This window comes from Eretmochelys imbricata, chromosome 17 (genome assembly GCF_965152235.1).
Source record: "Eretmochelys imbricata isolate rEreImb1 chromosome 17, rEreImb1.hap1, whole genome shotgun sequence".
NCBI lineage: Eukaryota > Metazoa > Chordata > Testudines > Cheloniidae > Eretmochelys > Eretmochelys imbricata.
The window spans coordinates 16,210,247-16,234,441 of record NC_135588.1 but is presented as its reverse complement, the minus strand read 5'-3'; the positions used below and the strand labels follow the sequence as shown (position 1 = coordinate 16,234,441).

The 24,195-nt window shown below is 44.6% G+C and overlaps 1 protein-coding gene across 1 annotated transcript in view; it reads left to right on the top strand.

Moving 5' to 3' along the window:
* The window catches only part of GTF2IRD1 (GTF2I repeat domain containing 1), a 123,704-nt gene extending 101,206 nt beyond the window's left edge, over positions 1–22,498 (top strand). The window contains exons 23-28 of the mRNA XM_077836773.1: positions 6,598–6,645; positions 11,351–11,428; positions 17,391–17,583; positions 19,892–19,929; positions 20,872–21,008; positions 22,266–22,498. Coding sequence (XP_077692899.1) covers positions 6,598–6,645; positions 11,351–11,428; positions 17,391–17,583; positions 19,892–19,929; positions 20,872–21,008; positions 22,266–22,334 — 563 coding nt within the window. The 3' untranslated portion in view covers positions 22,335–22,498. The remainder of the gene's footprint in view (positions 1–6,597; positions 6,646–11,350; positions 11,429–17,390; positions 17,584–19,891; positions 19,930–20,871; positions 21,009–22,265) is intronic.
* Positions 22,499–24,195: the final 1,697 nt, after the last annotated feature.

The following is a 24,195-nucleotide window of genomic DNA, read 5'->3' as shown; positions in this document are numbered from 1 at the left end:
AAGTTTTTAAGGTCAGGCTTGACAAAGCCCTGGCTGGGATGATTTAACTGGGAATTGGTCCTGCTTCGAGCAGGGGGTTGGACTAGATGACCTTCAGGGGTCCCTTCCAACCCTGATATTCTATGATTCTATGATTCTCTGGGCCAGACTTAGTGGTGAAGTTAGACAGTGGGATGAGCTGGTCTGAAAGCCATGTAAATTGGGTGTTCAAACCAAGTGTGATTATTATGCTGAGCAGGGGGAGAGGAGGTGCAGCAGGAATAGCAGGACAGTTCAAGATAAAGACATATAGGAGAGAGACTACTTAATCTTCCACCTTTTGTTGATCTCCTTGTGTCTCAGTTCCCATCTGTAAAATGGGGGTGCAGATCCTCCCTTCCACCCATACTTTGTCTTGTCTCGTTATATGGTACGGTCTTCGGAGCGGAAACTTACTTGTCTCTTATTTTCTGCATGCACGGCGCTTGGCACCATAAACACAGTGGTGCATCGGTCTCATCTGGGGCTTCACAGTGTGGTTGTGATGCCATTAATAAACAACGGCCATTAGTAACACTGAGAAGGCTCGAGGAGGGGGTGATCAGTAGCAAATTATATTGGAGGAATATAGGAATCTCATAGGTCAGAACAGGGAGTTAGTAATGCCTCTTGATACGACCTCGGGTAAACCACACTTTGAGCTGTGTCAATTGGGGGCTTGTCATTATTAGAAAAGAGAGAGTCCAAATAAGATATCCAACGATTAGAGAGTATAATTCGTGAAAAGAGGTTATGTGTTGCAAACCTTGTACAGCCTAGAGAAATATGTAAACAGGAAGTATAGAGTCAGTGACCTGAATTCTGTTTTCGGTTACACCAATGAAAATGTGGGGTAACTCCAGTACAGTTACTTCAGATTTACACTGGGGTCATGAGATCAGAATCTGGCCTTGCCCATACAAATGCAATGAGCCATGTAGGGCACAGAAAGCATCGTTCGTAGGGGAGAAGTGAAAAGGGAACTTGCTGGATGGAACCCCATTTAGTTTAACTTAGTTTTTCTGCTGAGCAACAAAAATGAGTAAAAGTCTCGAAAACATGACCTGTGAGGGAAGACTGAAAAAACTGGGTTTGTTTAATCTGGAGAAGAGGAAACTGAGAGGGGACATAATGATTTTCAAGTACATAAAAGGGTGTTACAAAGAGGAGGGAGAAAAAATGTTCCTCAAACTCTGAGGATAGGACAAGAAGCAAGGGGCTTAAATTGCAGCAAGGGTGGGTTAGGTTTGACATTAGGAAAAACTTCCTAACTGTCAGGGTGGTTAAGCTCTGGAATAAATTGCCTACGGAGGTTGTGGAATCTCTGCCATTGGAGATTTTTAAGAGCAGGTTGGACAAACACCTGTCAGGGTGGTCTAGATAATACTTAGTCCTGCCATGAGTGCTGGGAACTGGACTAGATGACCTCTCGAGGTCACTTCCAGCCCTACGATTCTATGATGTAATACCACTCTTTACATATTCATGATCGGGGCAGCAGCAACAAGGAGTTATTTAAACTCGTTAATGGAGCAAAACACTAAGTAGTGGTTTGGAATTAAAACGGGGGACAAAATGAAGGGCCAGAGTGTGAACCTATTATTTACACTGAGGAGTAGCACCTTGCTCTTCAGTGTATAGCACCAGGTAACATAAACACGGATATTCCTAGGGGATAAATGATCTTGGGCCCCAGCTATGCCACCCTTACTACACTGACTACTACACACAGAGTAAGGGTTCCACAATTTGGGAGTGTAATAGTTTGCCAAGGGAGGAGATGGGTGAGGAGGCAACACAAGAGGTGCTGAAGAGCAGACTAGGTTAAACTTTTAGGAGGTTGGTGTGTAGAAGCCAGATCCTCAGTTGGTGTAAATTGTCACAGCTCCATTGAGTTCAGCTGAGCAATGACAATTTACACAAGGTGAGGATTTTACCCTCAGAGAGGATGGGTACTGGTTGTATGGTCATGGATGACAGGACCCTAGAGAGCCTTCCCAGCCCCCTCTGTAATTCTAGGGTGGTGGAATTTGCTTTTCAGCTCCCTCCCTGCCAGCAGGAAGCTTTTACTGTTGCCTCAGGCATCTTTGGCAGAAACTCTGTCTGGTTCTAGGATGGTAAATAACAGCACCATAGTAACAGATGCAAATCGCAATACCGTAACCTCTGCACGCTTACAGACAAAAGCATCTGATTTCTCCATAATCGGCAAAAGTGAACATGGAGTCCACTGCTTCGCGTCCAACTGAGACATTCTGCACAGAAATGTTGTGATTTTCATTGGCTGGTTACAAAGCCCAAGCTGATTCTTCGAGTGATTGCTCATATCCATTCTAATTAGGTATGCGCGCGCCATGTGCACTGTCATTGGAAAGTTTTTTCTCCTAGCAGCACCCGTCCGATCAGCTGTGGACCCCCCTGGAGTGGTGTTTCCATAGCGCTCTATATATGACCCTGCCGATCTGGCACCTCCTCAGTTCCTTCTTACTGCCAGTGACAGTCCTTGGAACTGCGACGTCTTGCTCAGCAAGCTCTCCACATTCCCCTAGCTCTATTTACTTAGTATTTGTTCTCCTCAGTTAGTTTAGTGCATTATTAGTTAGTGCAGTGTTAATAGTTTGCTGTCGGGCGTGCGGGTTCCACTTCAACCTGGGGACTCAGGGCATGCCCTAAGTCCCATGGGGTTCAAACCCTCCAAGTCCTGCAACAAGCCTATGCCAACGGACGACCCCCACGATGCTTGTTTAAAGTGTGCGGGGGAAGCTCATCAGGCGGATAAGTGCAGGATTTGCAACGGGTTTTGCCCGAGAATGAAGGAGGAGCGGGACTTTAGATTGAAGCAGCTCCTCATGGAGGCGGCACTTAGACCGCAACGAGCATTGGTGCAGCAGGACCTGGCACCAAGCGCATCGGTGCGTGGTGTCCCGGCAATGGCAGAGATGGCACCGCGAAAGGACTCTGGAAGAGACCCGCGGCACCGCCGCTCTCCGGTGCGGAAACAGTCGGAGACGACTCGGCACAGGTCCCTAGTCCCAGATAACATCGGACTGCTGGGTCCTTCGCACGGGAGAAGTGGGATATTCTCTCCAGTTCTGCTTCTCCCTTCCCTCTTCAGGAGTCCTTCTCATGAGCAACTCCTTACCCAGGAGGTGCAGTCACTTCTTGGCATAGGAGCGGTGGAGGAGGTTCCTTAGGAGCTCAGGGGCAAGGGATTCTATTCCTGATATTTTCTAATCCCCAAGGCAAAGGGGGGGGTCTCCGACGCATTCTAGAGCTCTAAGCGCTCAACAAATTCATTGTGAAGTTGAAGTTCTGTATGGTCTCCCTGAGCACGATTATCCCTTCCCTGGATCCGGGAGACTGGTACTCCGCCCTTGACATGAAAGACACGTACTTTCACATAGCCATTTGCTCCACGCACAGGCGATTTTTAAGGTTTGAGGTCAACCACAAACACTATCAGTTCATGGTCCTCCCATTTGGTCTGTCAACAGCCCCCTGAGTTTTCATCAAGTGCATGTCGGTCATAGCAGCCTCCCTTCGCAAGAGACAGGTGCACATATACTGCTACTTCGATGACTGGCTGCTCAGGGGATGCACCAGGGAGCAGGTGGAATCTCGGGTCTGGTTCATCAGATCCCCTTTCGAGAGACTAGGCCTCCTCCTCAACCTTGTCTCCGACCCAGAGAATAGAGTTCATTGGGGCAGTGCTGGACTCGGTGCAGGCAAGAGCTTTTCTTCCAGAGACACGATTCCAAGCCATGTTAGACATCATTCAAGGCCTCAGGCGATTCCCGGCCACTACTGCAAGGGGTTGCCCGCATCTCCTCCACCACATGGCAGCCTGGACTTGCGTGGTCCGGCATGCCAGGCTGAGGCTCAGATGCCCGGGACGTGACAACCTGGACTTTGTAGTGATGGTAACAGAACACATACTCGACTCCCTCCACTGGTGGCTCGACCCTTGGACAGTGTGCGAAGGAGTCCCGTTCCACAGCCCTCCTTGTCCCTGGTAACAGACATGATGGCTCTGTGTTGGGGTGCGCATTTGGGCGATCTACAAACACAGGGCCTATGGTCTCAGGACAAGCTCTCCCGTCATATCAACATCAAAGGAGCTCAGGGCAGTACAGTTAGCATGCCAAACTTTTTGGGTCCAGCTGCAAGGCTAGTGAAGGCAGTGAGGAGGACAACACCACTGCCATGTTTTACATCAACAAGCAGGGTGGAGCCTAGCCCTCCCCGTTGTGTTGAGAAGCCCTCCGGCTGTGGGAGTTCTGCATAGGATGCTTCCAGGTGAATGGAGGGGGCTATCTACCAGGGGCCCAGAACGATCTGGCAGACCACTTAGCAGGTCCTTCCGCATGCCTAGGTAAGGCTTGGGAGTCACCTAATTGGAATTTAATATGAGCAATCACTCGAAGAAGAAAGAACCGTTACTCACCTTCTTGTAACTGTTGTTCTTTGAGATGTGTTGCTCATATCCATTCCAAACCCGCCCCCCTTTCCCTCTGTCGGAGTAGCCGGCAAGAAGGAACTGAGGAGGTGCTGGGTCGGCAGGGTTATATATAGAGCTCCATGACAGCGCCACTCCAGGGGGCTCCACAGCCAACCTGCCGGGTGCTGCTAGGAGGAAAATTTTCTGACGACTCTGCACACGGCGCACACACACCTAATTGGAATGGACATGAGCAACACATCTCGAAGAACAACCGTTATGAGAAGGTGAGTCACCGTTCTTTTTCTGTTTGATTTGACTCCACTGAGCTAAATAAGAGTCTCTACTGCAGATGCCTGGGCACGAGATTATAGACTTATGTATTCAGTATAAGGAACATAAAAATATTTTTGTTCTGTTTTATCTCATTTATTTCAGTGCACGTTCTCTTAAGCTTTAGTTTGAAATGTTTGCTTTTATGTATAATCTAACAGACTATTTGTATCTCCATTTAGTGAATTCTCTCTCTGTGTGTCTCTCCTCCCGCCCCCCACAATTCTTCAGTGCCCAGAATGCTGCTCTTTCTCTGTAACCGTATTCACGCTGGGTACTTTTCTATCCATCTCCAGTCACCATCACCTCCAGCCTCTATCATTACCATAGCTTGCTCAGACTTTCCTCCTCATTAGCTTGTTTGCCACGGCACCTCACTTTCCTCTCCCCTTGGAACTGTCAGCTTTATCATTATGATCCTTTTCATTTTTGTTTGGACCGTAATGCAAATTCTGGTCCTAGCTCTGTTGCTGTTGGTTTTCCCCAGGAAATTCATTCCTTTTTGATATCACTTGTCATTTCGTAGATGGTGACTAGAGCCAGCATCTCCTTAGGGGTCCCTTTTTCACTGTTTTCCTCCCCATTGCTACAGAACTAACACAATTATCCTGTTTACTTTTCATTTGCTTTAGCCTTAGAATTTTCCTCGCTGCAATCTCCACTGCTATTTCAGTAGTCAGCTTCAGGTCTCGCTCTCACCCCACCACCTAATAAATGCACTGCAGAGTCCCTTTCTCTAGCAAGATACAACGTTTGCCCCCTTTATCCTGCTCTTTTCTTCCTGCTGCATCCTGGAAGCTGAGTCTGGCAAGAAATCAAAGCTCATGCAGGACTGTAATCTCTCTATTATACTCTTCACAGCACGGGCTAAGAGAGGCAGTTCTCAGAATCTTCCTTTCACCCTTATCCTTTGCCTATATAATTTCCCCCTATGACATTTATTCTCCTTTTTTAGTCATATTTACATGTAAGGACTTTGGACATTCTGCTCCCCATATGGGGAGATTTCTGTTTCCTCTGTGTATGTGTTTCACACGATGTCACATATACTTCAGAGGTGATTATGTGGCATGTTTGCAGGTGATTGAGTGGTTTGCAATATCTCCCCTGAATGCCTGTGGTAGGCTTCCCTGGAATATAAATGAGTCCTTCCATCCTGGCTAAGCTTGGAAAGAGAACGAGCAAATAAGGGTGCTGTGCACCCAGTGTGTAATTCAGCCCTGTGCAGTTCTTGGCACCATTTCTCACCCAAGACCACAAGCTAAGGTTGAGGAGCATAGCCCTTGGGGTGGCCCTCCGCACAGGGGTGAATTTCACTCCATGTGTATTCAGCCTAATGAAATATATGTTTAATGTTAAAGTTAATTGCATCCTGGGTTAGAGGGCTTCTTCCTTCAGCACAACCAGCAGTGTATCAAAACAACTGAAACATGTTGAGAAAGGAGTCCTGTAATCAACACAGCGCAAATTCCAACAATGCCTTTAAGAATGTGCTTCGCTTCATGCAGTTGAGTAGTTCTGTTGGAGGCAATGGGACTATTCACGTGCTTAAATGCTGTGCTGAACTGGGGCCTGTTTTATGTCCCCTGATCATGTTTATGAAGCTCTTATAGCAATATTTAACTGCTGATGAGATCTTTCCACCAATGAGATTAGAGACCAGGGGAGGTTCATATTGTCATTTACAATGCTGTACTGGGATTTGTGCTGTTTTTGAATATTGTGCAACGGAACTAATAAGAAACAGCACTCATTGCTATCTCTCTCTCTCTCTCTCTCTCTTTCTCTCCTTTTAACTTGTGCTGTAGCCCCTAGACGGATAACATCACTGGAAAAAGCTTACGCTGCTTTGAATGGTACGTAGCTCAGTTGATGCATTGTAGATGGTAGCAGACAAGAAATGTATTTGTGTTTTTTAGTAAGGGATCGAAACTGTCCAAACACCACAAAGTTGCAGGTGTTTTTTCCCTCCCTTTCACTCTGTTTCCCCCATGGCACCAAGAGCTGAATGAATTCAAGATGCATTTAACAATATTTTGTAATTATGATATATATTTCCAAACACCAATTACTGTAGTTTCTAGGTATCAATGCCAGTTCTGCTCTAGGCAAACAGACCTGGCTTATCTATGCTTAGCTCATTGATGCTGGCCAAGTGATTAATTATTGAGAAGTCTTATTGTGCAGTTCACACAAATTATGCTAGTTCTTATTTACTTAAATAAATTATTGTATATGCTGGGCCGTATCCTCAGATGCTATAAATCGGCATAGCTCCATTGACTTAATGTATGTGATAATTTACTAACATAAACAAGGACTTGCATCATTTTTGTGTATGATACAGTAAGGCATTTCTCAATGGGCATCAGTGGAGCCACATTTCTTTCCCGAGTGGGAATCTGGCCCCATGCATCTACATGTTAATTACATGCGCCTACATATTTATAATTGCACTCAAGAAACATATGTAGAGCCTTTTAAGTGCCATTGGTTTGTTAATTTGGGCCTAATGAAGCTTGCCAGCAGATTCCACTTACCCTGGTGGTATTGTGTTGATAATTGACTCAGTTCACATAGGTATTCTTTGTGTTCTCGACTTTTTTCCCTTCCTTTTTTGGGTGCATTTAGTGCAGGAATAAGGTGTTAGATTAACACCACTTCACGGAAAGACCTGTTTCTCCACAGACAGATTAAAAAGCAGCAGGACAAGCTTCTCCCTCCGCCCCGACCAGAAGGGACCACCTGTAGGCGTGTGAGAGGAAGTTCATTCTCCCTCCCCGGTTCAGTCCTCTGTTGTGCCTACCAAGCAGGATACTCATTGTGGAGGTTTCATTTGTAAATAACGTAGACATTTGCACACCAGGAACTGGACCAGAACTGATCAACTCACTTTATGTAGGGCAGCAAACAACCATTCGGCGGTACTCACTGCTGACCTGGGTTGAATTCAAGTCAAGTGGAGGTGAAAGGCTCCCTCACGTATTACATTACCCTCCCCTGAGCTACTCTATCCAGTCAGCTAAACTAAAACTCTCCCCTAGGGAATTAGACTCTCCGTGTCTGCACATGGGCCAAATCAACAAAGCATCATGAAGCTGGATAACCTCTTTATTTCAGTGCCTGCCTGCAGATTTGGAATCCTAACCTTAGGCACCCACTCGAGGAACGAAATATTTTGGCCACCATCTTTATTTGCTTTATTTTTTAAAAGTCCATTAAGAATGATAGGACAGCGCTGTGCCATGAAGGTTTGTATAACAATGCTTTGCTGTACAGGATCGGTACATCAGAGTGTGTTGCTAGTGGTTTTCTTGAGTCAATTATATTACAATATCAAATATGTAAAAAGCCAAATCATGTTCTCTCCAGCCCAGTTACACCTAGAGAATGAACATTGTGCCCTGAAAAATGTCTGGTTAGAGCCATCTGCAGACCTGAATGAGAAATAGAGTGATTGCTTCCAAGCCCAGTACCGGTGACTCTGTGTTGTAAGAAGAAAGCACAGTTTAGTGAAAGCCCTGCATTCTTCTATACTTCCTCTCTGGCTTCTCTGTTGTGCATGCTCAGTTTGAATTTCACCAACTTGTGGTAGTCTAGTTTGAGTCACCTGGTACCAACTTAGGAGCCTCACACCATTCCAAAGCAGCCCCAGGATAGATAACAAGTTCAGATCTTTTTCCTTTGATAGTCACTTGGAGTATTAGTGAAAGGGCAAAACCTTCAGCATTTTAAATCCCAGAGAAATCAAAATGCTGTAAAGATAGACAGCAACAAAAAACCACTTGATTTTGATATTTCTTTCTTTGTCTGCTACCATCTATACATCCGTATGCCCAGGAAACAGCATAAATAACAGGAAAGTCACAGAGGGAGTAGAAAGGGATGTGCAGGTGTTACAGTTGATGAGCCCACTACAGCCCTGGCTAAAACACATGCCTACTGTAATTGGAGAGCAAAAGAGAAATTCTTATTTTCTTTCTTGAAATCAGTTCCTTGTGGCCAATTTTTGGCATGTTCCTTTCAGGTGTCTTCATTGTGGTCACTAAATACGAGCTGCTACTTGGCGTCAGGCTTCTTTTAAAATGAACTCTTGCTTTCTGAGTTCAGTGTGTGGCATACAGAGCTATTGTCTTCCAATCTCACCAGCTCAGAGAAGCTTTTATGAGGCTATGCCCTGACACTTTAGGTTATGTGCATGAGGTAGTCAGGAATGAGGATGCTGTATTGCTACCTCTTATGATTCTCTTGCGAATCTCACACTTCTTTCTGTTTTGCTTAAAGCCCCAACTCCTGGCAGCATGAGAATCTCAGCTTTCATTTAAAAAGTACATTTCTAACCCTCCTGGTTTTAGAGAGAACCTTGGAAATGTGACCTGAAGTGCATCCTAAAGGTGCAGAAACCCAAGACACAGAAAAAGAACCAAATAAAATAAAATCAAATCTCATGGTGGTTAAATGAATCTCCTGCCTTTTGGGGGCCTAACTCAGGATTTTTGAATGTCTGGTATTGGCAGTATTGAAGACAGCAACTCTGAGGTGGTCGGCAAACAAACTGTTAGAAAGCCAAGCACACTGGACAATAGTTCTACAAGAACAAAACCCAGGGCTCTGAAGATGATGCTAAAGCAACTCAGGCCCTGATTCAACAAATCACTTCAACATGTGCTGAAATGCTTTCCTGAATTGAGGCTGCGAGCAAATTGCTGCTGAAGTTAAACAAACAGTAGTGATCAAACAAACTGTCAATATCTGTGCACCACGGCTGTGTCGTCAGATGAATATGTCCTGGATGTAACCTGCCAATGTACATGTGCAGTACACAATATGCTTTCCTTTCAATGCTGTATTTATTTCCTACCCAGAGTATTAAATCTTTCAGACACTAACTGGAAGCTGACTCTCCTCGCTTAAATTTTAAGGCCAATTCCCAATCTTAATTGCTAATAAGGAAGAGTCTGTCTGTTTAAAAAAGCTGTTAATGGTGGGAGATAACAGGGAACAGGGTCCTCTGATATTGTTCCCTTCCCTGCAGCCCCACATTGAGCTGGATTAGCCAGAAAGGACTGCCTGAGAGGAGTACTTTAAACGAGCTTCCCATTTCTGTGGTCCAGGGAAATGAAGGGTTGAGCAAACTCCGCCCACTCTTTGTAACAGCAGGCCGTTGGGCTGCTCCTATACCTCGGGGTCAGCCCAGAGTGTATTCTAGTCCTATTTGCAAATGTACTGTTTCTCTTTGGATACTGCTGAACGACCCTGTCCCAACTTATCAACTCTAGACAAACACAGCCTAGTGTAAAGTACCATAACCAAAAACATATTTGACAATCCAGTAATGATGCTAAAATGTGCATTAAATCTTACCTCAACCAGAACAACGGGACTCGGGGAGAGGGGATATGAAGATGGCCCTGTGGCCACTTCTGTGTTAACAGAGTGTCTCTTATTGTTTTTTAAATGAGCCCCCTTCCTACTTCAGCTCCCTGGACCACTTGGACCTATCACATGCCCAGATCACCGTATCCTACTCTGAATCGTTAACCGTGTTAGAAACAGAAAGGATGGTTCATACACAAGCAGGCTTTGTATGTGTGGAAATGTATGTTCCACTGATCCACATTCATCCAGCCTTGTGACCCCCAACTGCCCTCCCCTCAAGTTCTGTACTTGTCAAGTCAGCAAGTGCCTTCCAGGAGTAATTTAACTGTGGACAGACAGCGAAGTTAATTTCAAGAGGATGACTCTCTATTAGGAATACTGGACTGTGCTTTCCACTAGGTAGCCAGCAATTATGCAGCTGAAGTAAATGACAATGTAATCTTAACAGATACCCAGCCCCGGTTGTTGATCTGGGTTTTAGACCTGCAAGAACTATCTTCTGATTTTGTAGGGGGGGAAGAGAGTGTGTTTGAAACTATTCACGGTTTGAATTATAGAGAAGAATGGAAAAGACTGTTGATTTATCACCAGGATCTGTAAGTCTCAGGGCTGGGAAAGCATTGCAGAGATCATGTTCTGGATGCAACTGTGTTTCTTTGAACCTCCCTAAGGATGCTGAATAGCAGCAAAAAGTCTAAATAAGTGACTGTCAATAAAATGAAAGAATAAAGAAAAATGAAGTTTGGCATGATGATAATTTAAAAAGGCTAGAAAGACCAGTGTGATTGTATGACGTATTTATAAAACAACCCTGTACTTAGAAGCCTGGTTATCAAAGTGCTCTCACTCTTTTATATCACTTCTGGGAGTACTTGGGACTCTGTGGGCCTGCATCTCCATTACTTTGCTTACTGTGTTGTCATTTACAGCCTTGCATAGTGAACGTAAAATGCTATTGTTCATGTAAGTGTGTGGCAAATACAGATTTGACAGCATTTTATACCCACTGCATAGGTATAAAAGATAACACAAGGTGTAAGGCAAGGAACAGTGCAGTTTGAAATCTGTTACATTTTGGATGTGGCAGTTAGATTACATGTTCTCTGTACCTTTCTTTGTTGTTGATTATGCTGGCGGGGGGAACTAAGTGGGCTATTTGATCCCTGTATGCTCTCTTTACAGACGAGGACGATGCAAACAGGCTTGGCGAAAAGGTGATTCTCCGAGAGCAAGTGAAAGAGCTTTTCAATGAAAAATACGGTGAGTTGCCTCCTTGCAGTTTCTTACTGAGAGCAGCTCTGGTTAAAATTAATGAGGCTGAAGTGCTCTATTTATGGACCGAGCACATGGCAGCTTGCTGGGGCACAGGTTTCTTCTCACTGCCCCATGTTTCAGCTCCTCTCTAGAGACATTCCTCGTCTCACCAGTGACTGACAGCTGGGACTGTGACCTTCTTGTCTACATCTCCGTCTTTAAGGGGGGAGAGAAACTTCTCTGGGCCATAGAACTTCTTTAGTCTTACATCAGCCACTGATGCATTTTTAAGATGTGACAAGTTGGAATAAACAGTGGTGTGCTCAGCAAATGCACCTGCCTCCTAACTCCTAAGAGCGTGACATGGACCCCACCTTTGCCTGCTCTTTGCTGCACAGCAAGGCTCAATCACGATGTGTCCAAACTCCAGACACAAGGCACGTTTTGGGAAAACATGCTTGGAACAGTGGCAAAGAAGTAGGCCATGGAGCTGAAGGAAGGTGGTATTTGAAAATACGGTTTGCAGGCTGTCTGTGTGTCCCGTTATCCATGTATTTCCACCTCAATTCCTTGCAAACGTGCAGTAGGAAAAAAAACCACCCCAAACCCTGCAGCTTCCCCTACAACATTCAGCAGTGTAATTGTCTCAGAGCAGGGATGTAATACAGTTACTGGTACATAGCTGTGAATAGTTGTTCCCCCATTGTGGTTCTGGATGTCTGATTTGCATAACCACTGTACAGTTATTTCTCAAACACCATGCAAGTCCCTGAACGCTGTATTGGGGGGGGGGGTCAACTTTTTCGCCTATCAGAGTGCAGGGATTTACAGAATCGCACTATGGTGATTTCTCAACTACCGTGCTGTGATCAAGCAAATAGATCTACTCTGTCTGTCTGCTCTGATAGCTTGAAAACTCTCAGTCCAGTAGCCTGTTTGCCAGCAACAAAAATGCTGTTTCCACCTTCTGCTCTGGAGCAGACTATCCCTGCCTCCCTTCCACCCCCCTGAAAGAGAAACAAAAATAGAAGCAATGCCAAGAAAGTGCGAGTGCCAAGCAGCAGAAAGGGCAAGGGTTAATTGCCTGAAACACACTTCCCCCTTTTGGTGCTCTTCCTGCCCTACAGATCAGAAAAGCCAGAATTATCCAGTGTTTTGGGTTTACATTGGGAATACCTTGGCTCCTCCCTTCCCATTTGGTTTTGAAGTTCAATGTAAACAAAAATTCAATCTGGCTGTTCAGAGAAGAAATCTTCAGATCCGTACGAGGGGGCCAAAAGGGCCTTCAAGTTTGATAGAGCAATGTGTCTCGCAGCAGTCAAACAGCCCATGTAGTTGGAGTGTTTAATTTAAAATGTCAGGAGGACGCGTGTCACAGCCCTGATCATGCTCCCCCTGGTGGGCACTTACCAAGCTGCTGTGTTTGGGCCCATGTGTTTTTGAGCAGCCCTTGGTCACTGGATAAGCTTCAGATACAAACTCTGGTTCCTGCCTTTCTGGCATGCTCCTTAGGGACAGACTCTGTCTGATATCCCTCCTGGATGAGGGACCCTGTGACCTAGCTGTGACCCCCAGGACAAGTGCTGACCCCCCCACCTCTGTGAGCCTCCTGTAGCTTAGGCATACCCTTTCTTAGATCTCCACTCTTGTGAGCATTCTGGTTGATTGTTTACCCCTCCAGGAACACACAATAGTTGAAGCAAACAGGCACGGGTTTGGCAAAGGGCTTACTGAAAAAACAATCACTGTGACAAGAGATATACAGATCTAAGATATACAGATCTGAAATTCCATGCCTGAGTTTCCTCACCACTCTTCAGTGTTCTTTGGGACTTGGTCAGTCCCCTCTCCTGGACTAGTTTCAGAGTAGCAGCCGTGTTAGTCTGTATCCACAAAAAGAAAAGGAGGACTTGTGGCACCTTAGAGACTAACAAATGTATTTGAACATAAGCTTTCGTGAGCTACAGCTCACTTCATCGGATGCATGCAGTGGAAAATACAGGGGGGAGATTTTATATACACAGAGAACATGAAACAATGGGTGTTACCATACACACTGTAACCAGAGTGATCAGGTAAGGTGAGATAGTACCAGCAGGAGAGAAAAAACAACAACCTTTTGTAGTGATAATCAAGGTGGGCCATTTCCAGCAGTTCACAAGAACATGTGAGGAACAGTGCGGGGGTGGGGGGGGATAAACATGGGGAAATAGTTTTACTTTGTGTAATGACACATCCACTCCCAGTCTTTATTCAAGCCTAATGTAGTGGTGTCCAGTTTGCAAATTAATTCCAATTCAGCAAATCCTGGACTACGCTCCTCTACCCCATGCTTCTTTTCCTATTCCGGTCCGTGAGAGAAAGTTGCTGCCTTCGACTTAGCAGACCTGCTCCTTTTATAACTTCCTGTCTCCTTTCCCATGTGACTCTCTTGTCACCTGCCATCGCCCCTCATGCCCCTCTCAGGGGATCCCTTGCTTGATCACCACCCCTCTGGAGCCAAGACTTGAAAAACTGGTTTGCCCTGGGTGGTAGTCAGCTCTTTGTCCAAGAGTGCTTCCATTTGAATAGGACATAATCAAGGTTTAACGACCCTCCATTGTTAGCCCCATCACCGCCCCATCACCACCCCTTGAAGTTAGAGAAGGCACAGGGCAGCTTTACAGTCCAAATGGAGTTTGTAGTTTGACACCCCTTATCCCCTTTTGTATCCTAGTTGATGCTGATTGGATCCACCTGTGTGCATGACTCAGCTGTAATTACCCTGACTATGAAGGCAGGATGTTAGCACCTGTGTCTAGGGCAGAAGAAGAGCCCTGTATTTCCGTACAGAGCCTTAGAGTTATACTTGGAAATAACCATGGCCTGGGTTAACACGTTCCCTGGCTTTGACTGTTTATCTTCTGTAAATATGTAGAAGTGACTTGACTTTCAGTGGGGCTTGTGATCCTAAACCTCTTAGACACTTCTGATAATTGCTTCCCCTCTGTCTGTTAACCACATCCTGGACTGAATACATGTTGAGGCTATTAGGAGTAATTATAATAATACTTTCATCGCATTCTATTTATTCCTTATGCATGAAACAGCAAGTATTGCTGTAACTGATGCGGGCATAAAGCAGCTTGGAAAAGCCACGTTGCAATGGGCCGTGCTCCGGGGTAGCTATCAATCTGCAGGAGCCACAGATGGTCTCAGCCAGCAGAGCTAATGACCGCGTCTGCTTTAGGTGTCGAGTTCCTGACTGGAACGGTTACGCACCCAAGTGACCAAGCTGTACAGGTCGTTGGCCGGATGGGGAACTGTAGCTTGGCCAATGGTATGAAGGCAGAGTGCTTCATCTGCCACTCTGCAAACTGCTCAACATCAAGCTCAGAAGCTGTTCTAATCCAGGCAAGGAATAAAGAACCTGTGGCAGATGTTCCCTGCAGAGGAAAATATTATGTTACTGAGTCAGTCTGTTGGTTTCCAGCAGGAAGAGCCAGCTATTGAACAACAGCTGCACAGAAGGGTTGGGGAAAAAATGTGATCCTTACTGAGTCATGGGAGGGAGAGGGAGCATAGAGGTTTCTATTACAAATGCTCCAGCCTCTTGTGAAAAAGAGAATGCAAGGGGGACTCTTCTCTCATTGCAATAGCTGTGGGTGATCCCCCATTCTGCTCCCTCCCCCCCTCCCTCTCTCTCTCTCATGCACACAGTCTGGCTGTTGCTGGATAAGTTCCAGACGTAAAACCAACACTTGTTTGCTAAAGAAGTACTGTTCCACTGTATAGCAAGGGTGCTGGAACTATTTTGATCGTCGGGGTGCTAGGAGCCACTGAACCAAACAATAAACCTCGTATGTAATGGAAGCTGCTTCAAGCCAGAGGGTGCGGTAACATCCCAATTTCCAGGACCTTTGCTGTATAGTTGTTGCTCCTCGTCCATTTGTGTAGTATGCTTATTGGATGAATTAGACCAAGAGACCGAGGGCTTGACTCTCCTCTCAGCTGCATAAAGTGTCAATCCAGGAGTAACTCCACAAGAGGCGGTGGGAATATGCTGGTGTACCACTGTTGTATGTGGGATCAGAATCAGGGCCAGAGTGTCCAAAGTCCGGTTTTGGTTTGTATTACCCAGTTCCAGCCACAAAATGGTGCATAGCCCCAGATTACCAGGTTATTCCATAGCTGTCCACTCTGGTGTGTTACACCTTCCTCTGACGCATCCAGGACAAAACACGGTACTGGATGGATCTTGGGTCTAAGCCGGTGTAACTGAGTCCCTTCAATACAGAAGCTAGAAAATGAGCAGTGCATTCCCTGAACAGGCCTTACCCAACAGCGAACGTCAGGTGGAACTTGGAACGGTTGGTAAAGATGATCTCCATGAAAAGAAAACAAAACTTCAACCTGCAGCGCTTGCATCGTCAAAGCATAGCCAGCGCTCCTCTCTGACCGCTTCGTATCTCTGGAGATGGAGGAGATATCAGAGGGATTATCGGTAAATGCTGATGAGGTGGCATATATTGCAACCGTGGGCTGTCACTTTTCACATAACTTGATCAGGAGCAGAACACCTTACCCACACTCTTTGAGGGTGTGGGCTTCCCTGGTGCATCAGGTTATGTTATGACCGTGAGTATTTAGGTGATACCTACAGATATGGGATGTGTATGTGAATGCTCGATTACATGTATTGCATAATAGCCCCCAACTATGCCTAATAGCAAGATTGCTTAACAGGGACCACGGAAACTGACAATAAACAGGACAGACAGACATGAAGCAATTTCATCATCTCGTAAGGAATTAGTATCCCTTACTAGGGCTGGGCTAGTGAAAAGAAAAGGGGGTTTCACAAAAAGAAAAGGAGGACTTGTGACACCTTAGAGACAAACCAATTTATTTGAGCATAAGCTTTCGTGAGCTACAGCTCACTTCATTGGATGCATCAAAGCTTATCCTCAAATAAATGTGTTAGTCTCTAAGGTTCCACAAGTACTCCTTTTCTTTTTGCGAATACAGACTAACACGGCTGCTACTCTAAAAGGGGGTTTGTAACTTAATCTGACAGAGCCGAGAAATGTTTTTTCCCTCCTTGCAAGAAGTTTGAGTGCAGATATTCAGAAGTATGACTTATCCAAGAGCTCATTTAAAGCAATATCCTAGTAATGTTGAAATCCCATAGTGAAGCCAATCTTCTTGACTTCCAAAACTCTAGGCACTACCATTGTAATGTGCCTCTGACTCTTGTACCAGCAACTGATTGGCTTGGACAATGAGCCCTGAAAAAGGCCCTGGGGTGTATTTTCCTTGTGTGAATTCCTGACTTCTAGGGAAAGAGCTGAGCCATTGCTATGCTTGCAAAGATTTGATTTTTATCAATAAACATTGATTTCATCACACACACAAGAAAAAATATTTCCATCAATAGTAATCAAAATGTACAGATAGGCAAAGTAAGAAAAAGGCTGCTTGAGAACTTATTCAGGTTTGATTGAAGGATCTTTATTTTGTATATTTTGACATGTAATATTGATAATTTGTGTTTTAATGGTTATAAAGCTTTAACCTTTTGAATCTCAGTATTTACTGTCATTAAAGAATTGTTGTCTGATACCCACCATAATTTCAAAGTGAGCATGTAAATCAATACAAATCTTAAAATGCTTAAAAACAAACATTTTTATTATGCATCAAATTATAAAAAATAAAAATTGAATTCTGCCAATACTAGACATTGGAAAGCTTTTAAAATTCAACTAGGGGATCTTTTCCTTCCTTGAATAGCAAATCCATTCTCTTCAGTAAGTGGTTTGGTACTTACACTTTGAAAACAGTTTATTAAGCAAAATATGAAATGTCTAGGAAAATTGCATTGAGTACAGTGAAAATGTATAATTTTGGTGTTGAAATACTACCTCAGGGTTCAAAGGCCTCCACTTAATGTTCACTTGTCACATTGGCCTCTATTGTGCTGTTGCAGGAGAGGCTTTGGGATTGAACCGGCCAGTCTTGGTGCCATACAAATTGATCAGGGATAGTCCTGATGCTGTTGAAGTTACTGGTCTGCCAGATGATATCCCTTTTAGAAATCCCAACACCTATGACATCCACCGGCTGGAGAAGATCCTGAAAGCACGAGAGCACATTCGGATAGTGATTATAAACCAACTCCAGTAAGTCTCAATAGCTCCTCTACTTCCGGGGTCTTTTCTAAACATGTACGGCCAGAATCCCCATCTGGTGTAAATTGGCATAGTTCCATGGGTTGCAATGGAGCTGCACCAGTTTACACTGGCTGAGGATCTGGTCCATAGTATCTTCTGGTTTACATTTGTAAGAATTCTCAGGGGTGGGGAGGGGGGTGTCTTTCAGCTATGTGAGGAATCCTGTCAGGCTAGGAAAGGTTGGGGTCCAATTCATATTCTTAGGAAACAAGATAAGGCAGCATGTCCTTCTCTCTAGCAAACAACTGGCTAAATGTCAGGGGAGCGATGCCAATTAACACGAACTGATGATCTGGCCCAATGAATGTACTGCTGCTGATTTCATTAGGCAGTTGATCACCTTGCTAAGGAACTTTCAACTGAAAAGTAACCTGGGGTTGCTGCCCCTGAGCAATGAGACTATTGTAATGTATAAAGAACACTTTGTTAACGAAAAGCTTTGTTACGGTGATATGGCCTCTCTGCACTGAGCTAGAAGGATGCTTCCGAGGGGTATTCAGGGTTGTGAGGCCTCTCACCACCACCTGCCCCTAGTGTGAGGAAGTGTTGTCTGTGCCTGCCTGGGATCAGCTCCCTGAAACCACCAGCTTCTGGCAACACAGGCCTCGCCCGCTCTGTACAGGTTAGCAATAGGCACACGCCAACCGCTGAGTCCTCTGAGCATCCCTCTGGAGTGTTCAGCCCCGTTCCTCTAAACTCTCACAGAACTCTGATTCGCCACTCCCGAAGGAAGAGCACACACCAGCTTGTAAGAGTCAGCGCAGGATCACCCTCTACTTAACACACTGTGCTTAGTTCTACAGAAAGTGAAAACCAGAATAAGTTGATGATTAAAGAACAGAGATTCAAATGATAGAGAGTGAGACTACGGGAGATGTGGTTATGTATAAAACAAAATTATAACCTGCTTTCTAGAGCCTTGGCTTACCTATCAAGGTATTCCACTATCTTTTAGAAGACAGCTTGCCTCAAGTCTTTTTCCCAGTGTTTTCAACCAGTCTGGCTGAGATCCCATCTCGGAAGACCAAGCACGCTGGTGGGTTATCCAGACAGACTGAAGGAATTCCTGGGGTTCAGCTGCACCCCAGATAGAGTTTCAAAAGTTCATTGTCATACTCCAGAACAGGATAACTCCTGCTGGTTTTGTTTTTGCCTCCAGTCTCCTCTACCTATTGATTAGCATTTTGCCCAGGTAGTAAATGGGCATCCATTGTGAACCATACAATACTCAATTTGCATATGACCAGCCAGAGTGAGATACATGTCTCTTTTCCCTCCCTGCTTGCCTGGAGTATGTGGACCACCCTTTGGTGACCTACCTTAACTCACAAACCTAGACAAACTAATTTTTAGTATATACTGTATATAACTCCTTACATATTTCCCATACATACATCTCTCAATGATTATGATGACCAGTGTAACCCAGGATTTCATTAGAGATATTATATGTCCCCTTTGGGTGAACATAGGGGATCCCTGTGCCCCTGCCAGTTGGCATCAAGAGGTCTTGGGTCACAGCAAGAAGATGAGGGTTATATTTTGTTCATGTTCTCTTAGCTAAAGATTGTCTGAGGCACTGAAAATGCTTTGGGCTGGTCCATTTAGAATCAGCTGATATTGTCTCAGATTTACAGCCCTACCATATATCTAAAACTCAAAAGAACTCAGTATGCCAATGTTGCAATTTTACTCAGAGTCGTTAGAGTGGATTCTCATTCTGATCAACCATTTGATGTACAATCTGTGCTAAACGTACCATAGGTTGAGCACCACTGGTCTACATGAAATATGTATCCTGGAGGAATTTTGGAGCCTGTTTCTAATATGTGTCTATATTCTTACCTGCTAATTTCTTTTCTTGAACCCTTCAAACCCAACATTCTTGCAGTGAACTTTGCTTTGTCTCTGTGGTGCTTGGGAGGCATGCCACACCTTGGACTCTGAGACCTCAGACTTTTCTGACTGTCTCTGGTTCTGGAGTAGTTTCAAGTTGGATGTGTAGAGTACTAAGCTCTTTCTTTTCCTAAGGCTAATAACACAGAGGACTCGGTCTGCTGTGTGCTCTGCCCTAGATGGGCAGGCTGCCAGAGGAGACCGTCCCATGCTCTAGTACAATCTCAAAGGTCTGCTCTGCCTCCAAACACACGCAAGACAGAGGAAACCCCACTAGGAGATGGTTAGATATGCAAGGGATAAAGAACATCTGTGCCCTAACCGTTCACAATTGCTAATCTCCACCTTGTTTCTCACACAGACCGTTTGCTGAAATATGCACTGAGGCCAAACAGACAGGTAAGCTCTGTGCTAAAGCTCTCCTTCCAGTGGAGCAAACTGCAAAGCAAAACATACAGATTGCGGCACAAAATACACAGGAGGCCAGACTCCGGGGCTCAAAAGAAAATAGAGCAGGCCAGTTAGGTTGACGTTTGTCATCTTAATCCTCTCCATCTCGTCATCCAGCTGGGGCCTGAGACAAAGTCTGGGGTCTATCCAGGAAGGAAATCTCGCAGGGTTGGCTTCGCTTCTGCAGTTTTCCTGAGGCTGTGTGTGAAAGGGAAACAGAGGCTGTAGTTTTAGACTAAGATTTTCAGTGGCCTAGGGGATTTGAATGCCCTTCCCATTAATTTTAATGGCTGTTGCTGAATAAATCCCTCAAGATGGCTTTGAAAATCTGAGCCCTAGTACTGTTTTTTACTCTGCAAAGATGAAATCATGTACTGTGCTTGAAAGGAGTCTGTGCTCGCAATCCAAGTCCTACTGGACGCGGCTCCATTTCACTTAAGTCACCAATGCGACCGGCACTCGTTAGCTGCCAGGTTGGCAATCTCTCAGCAGGAAGGCAATGGATCAGAGGGGCACAGTGACCTAAATGACTTCTCTATTCACAGGGTACTTCTTAGGGCATTAGAACTCAAGTCTGACCACGACAAGGTGAGGCAGCAGCCTGGAAAAGGTTACAGGTCTCTGCCTATCACAGGGCTGAGCAGGATATATAAGAAAGAGGAAGCTAGGCCCAGCGGGCAGGGGGAAAGGGTGTGTTCTCTTTTCCCTGGCTGGTGGAAGCAAGGGAAAAGCCTCTGGAGAGACTTTTATTTTGCGTTATGACTTTTGTGTGAAACCAGTATGCCCTACGGCCAGGGCCTTGAAAGGGACTGGGTGTGGTGTTTGCTTCCATTCCTAAGCTGGAGAATCAGCCGTTCAGATAACCCATTTCATTCCCATCCTCCCCTTCAGAAAAAGACAACAGTGTTCCCAAACGAAAGCGGAAGAGGATCTCTGAAGGGAACTTGATATCCTCCTCATCGTCGTCTTCCTCTTCCTCCTCTTCCAATATGGAGTCCACATCTTCAACAAATCAGATCTCACTTGTGGTAAAGCCTTCTAAACGTCAACCAACTTACTGCATCTCTGTCTAGCTCAGGGTTCTTCCCCTACCACCCTTCATCTCTTTCCTTCACTGGCCCTAGAAATGCTATAAACCCCTAACTTAGATGGCGACACCAGGTCTGGTAAAGAAGGGGAACGCTCGCTTTTGAGCCTCTGTCCCTCTGTTGCCTCTGGGAAGAGCTGGCTTATCAGCAGAGAGGCCACTCGGCATCTCCCCTGCACCAGTCCAGCATGCTCTGCAGGGCTGCCATGGGCTGGCCTCTGCCAGCGTCCATCAGTGAAGCCTCCTCTGTGATACACTAATGCTGCTGAGGGGAAGGTAGTGGTGGCCAGGGCAGGAATGACTTAGTGTCCTGCCCTGAGTGGGGAACACGCCACAGAGAGCAGCCATTCCAACGCCTGACCCTCCTTGCAACCGCCTAGAGCTCTCTGTTGGCATTGTCACATTGGTGACTCCATCCTGTAAGGTGCAGAGCACCCTCAGCCCTTTCGGCTGCAATAGACTTGATGCACTTTCCAGGATCTGCCTCTGGGAGAGTCAAGTTATTATGTAGTCACCTTTCTCCCTTGCATGTGCCCCACACCCTTCTACTCCCGTCAGCACTACGCAAGGAGCACTGTGTGGCAAGGTTATGTCACGGAGTGCAGGATTCTCAGCCTGTGAAGATACTTCACAGGTTTCAGACACAAATCTGAAGGATCTAAAGTCCCCAACGCATAACCAGCTACATTATTTCATAAACCAGCCTGTCAAACTCAGGGAAGCGCTATTAACATGCTCCAGCTTTCCATGTGCTTTGGCCATTGTTGTATGATGGTTCTTGGTTTTGTTTTTTATATGTATGAAAAGGTGAATGTTTTGGGAGTGGGGTGAAGCTAAAATGTCCTTGAAGTAGAAAATCAAAGATGTAAAAATAAGAACCGACATCAAGGGAGATTCATGGATCTATTCTAGCTAAGGAACTGGCCTTAGTTATTTATTAGCAATTATTATTTCAAGCAAAATTTTTTTTAAAAAAGCAAAAATATTAATACATTTAGAAATTATTTGGGGTAGGTTTTCTGGTGTTTTATTTTCTTATTTAAAAAGAAAATCTGACTTGGAAAATGGAAGACTTGCCCTGTGTGGGAGCGTGACAGAAACTTGATGAATGCACGTTTTTGTAGAGTATTTTGTCTTAACAGCATTTTTCCTTCTCTCTCTCTCTCTCTCTCTCTCTCTCTCTCTCTCTCTCTTTCAGCAATGGCCCATGTACATGTTAGACTACGGTGGTCTAAATGTCCAGATTCCAGGACCTATTAACTATTAGACCTCAGTACTGAATCAGAACCTCAACAGACAGAATAAATAAATAAATGTAATTTATGTAAAAAGTGTATATTCTAATATGTATCGATGCCTTTTAGTTTTTCCAATGATTTTTACACTATATTCCTGCCATCAAGGCCTTTTTAAATAAAAATAAAAAGTGTTGCCTTGCTCTTAACATTATTTATTTTATTTTTTGTATTATTGATGAAATCCATGGTAGGTAAAAATCAATACAGAGGAGCACCTTCTGATGTACATCAGCATACCTCATCATGCCTTACTTCCAAAATAAAATGGGTAGGGTCTAGAGTTTGAACCCCAGATTTTTGACACATGGTTGTCATGCTTCATTTGCCATTGGTGTCTTCAGACGTCAGTCAACAGTTTAAAAAAAATCTTTTCTTGATATTGAAACATCAGCACAAAATTACAACGTGAAGTATGGATGAATAAACACTTGACAGAAACAAAGGACGGGGCCTAGATTCCCATTTATGCTCAGGCCCATTTACACCACTCTAGCAGCATACAGGGGCTTTCAGGTGCGTAGAAGATTACATGTAAGCTCACTTTAAGGATTCTTTAGCCCACCAGAGCAGGTTAAAGGGGTCTTATTTTGTATGAACATCGGTCCCTGGATTACTACCTCGACAACATTTCCTCAGCTGTCTCACGTGCTTGTCATTTGCACTTGTCTGTTGTCTCTTAAATCGGAGAGAAATTCTTCTCAGAGTTCATGGAATTCCTCAATTTAATCATCCTGGATGAATTGCATCTCTGGGCAGAAAGCCTGTCTATGGCCCTGGATTAAGCCAAATTTTGGGATTTGAGAGGTGCATAGGATTGGTGCTGGCCTTCTGCAACAAGAGTGAATTCCACCCTCAGCTCACAAATAAGATGAAGCCATTTCTGCTGTATAAATTTACCAATCTTTTAAAACCATAAAAGCTTATTCATAAGGATCAATTTCTCAACAAAGGCGATTGTAATCCATTTTTTAAAAGCTTTGGAGTCTCATGGATTGAAGAAAACTCAGGTAGGTAGGTATAGTTTTGCTGCATCTAGTGACACATGATTCTAGACTATTTGTATAACCTTTGAATAAAAAGTTCTTCTATGAGGACACTTAGTTGGGGTTGGTCCTGCTTTGAGCAGGAGGTTGGACTAGATGACCTCCTGAGGTCCCTTCCAACCCTGATTTCAAGTAATGTGTCAGATTACTACCTTGCTTCCCATTCTTCCAGCACACGTCATTGTGCAGTTGGCAGTAACCTCCAGCAAATAATTTTAAATTGCTGCAATCTCATTTGCAGATTACTGTTGTACACTCTAATATAGCTGACCAATGTGTCTCATCAAAGCACTTAGTTAACATGCACTCACATGTAGGTGAGAGATTGAAAAGCACAAGTAGGATATGATAGTCAAGATAGGTCAGGTGCTCAGATAATACAGCAATGAGGGCTGTATAATAAACTGAGTAGACTAGAATCATTAAAGATGGCTTTGAGATTAGCCAAGAGGAAGATGCAAGCTGTAATACTGAAAGAAGATGGCTCAAGTGCTCTAGTTAAATATGAATGCAGATAACTTGATGCTCTGTGAAATCTCAGCTGTTGATTGCTTGTCAAGTTAAAAACCATTTGGAAACAATGATAGCAGGTCCTTCAGATATAGATCCTCCACAGACACATCCCCATTCCTCCCAATAAAGGAAACTAACCCCCAGTTTGTTTTTAGTATAGTTCCAGACTGAAGAATTAAGGGTTAATTTTGGAAAACCATTGCTCAGTGTTGGTGCTCCTACCCAGACATCCTTGCTATACTTCACTATTGGGTTAGCCATCTTTTTCCACTGG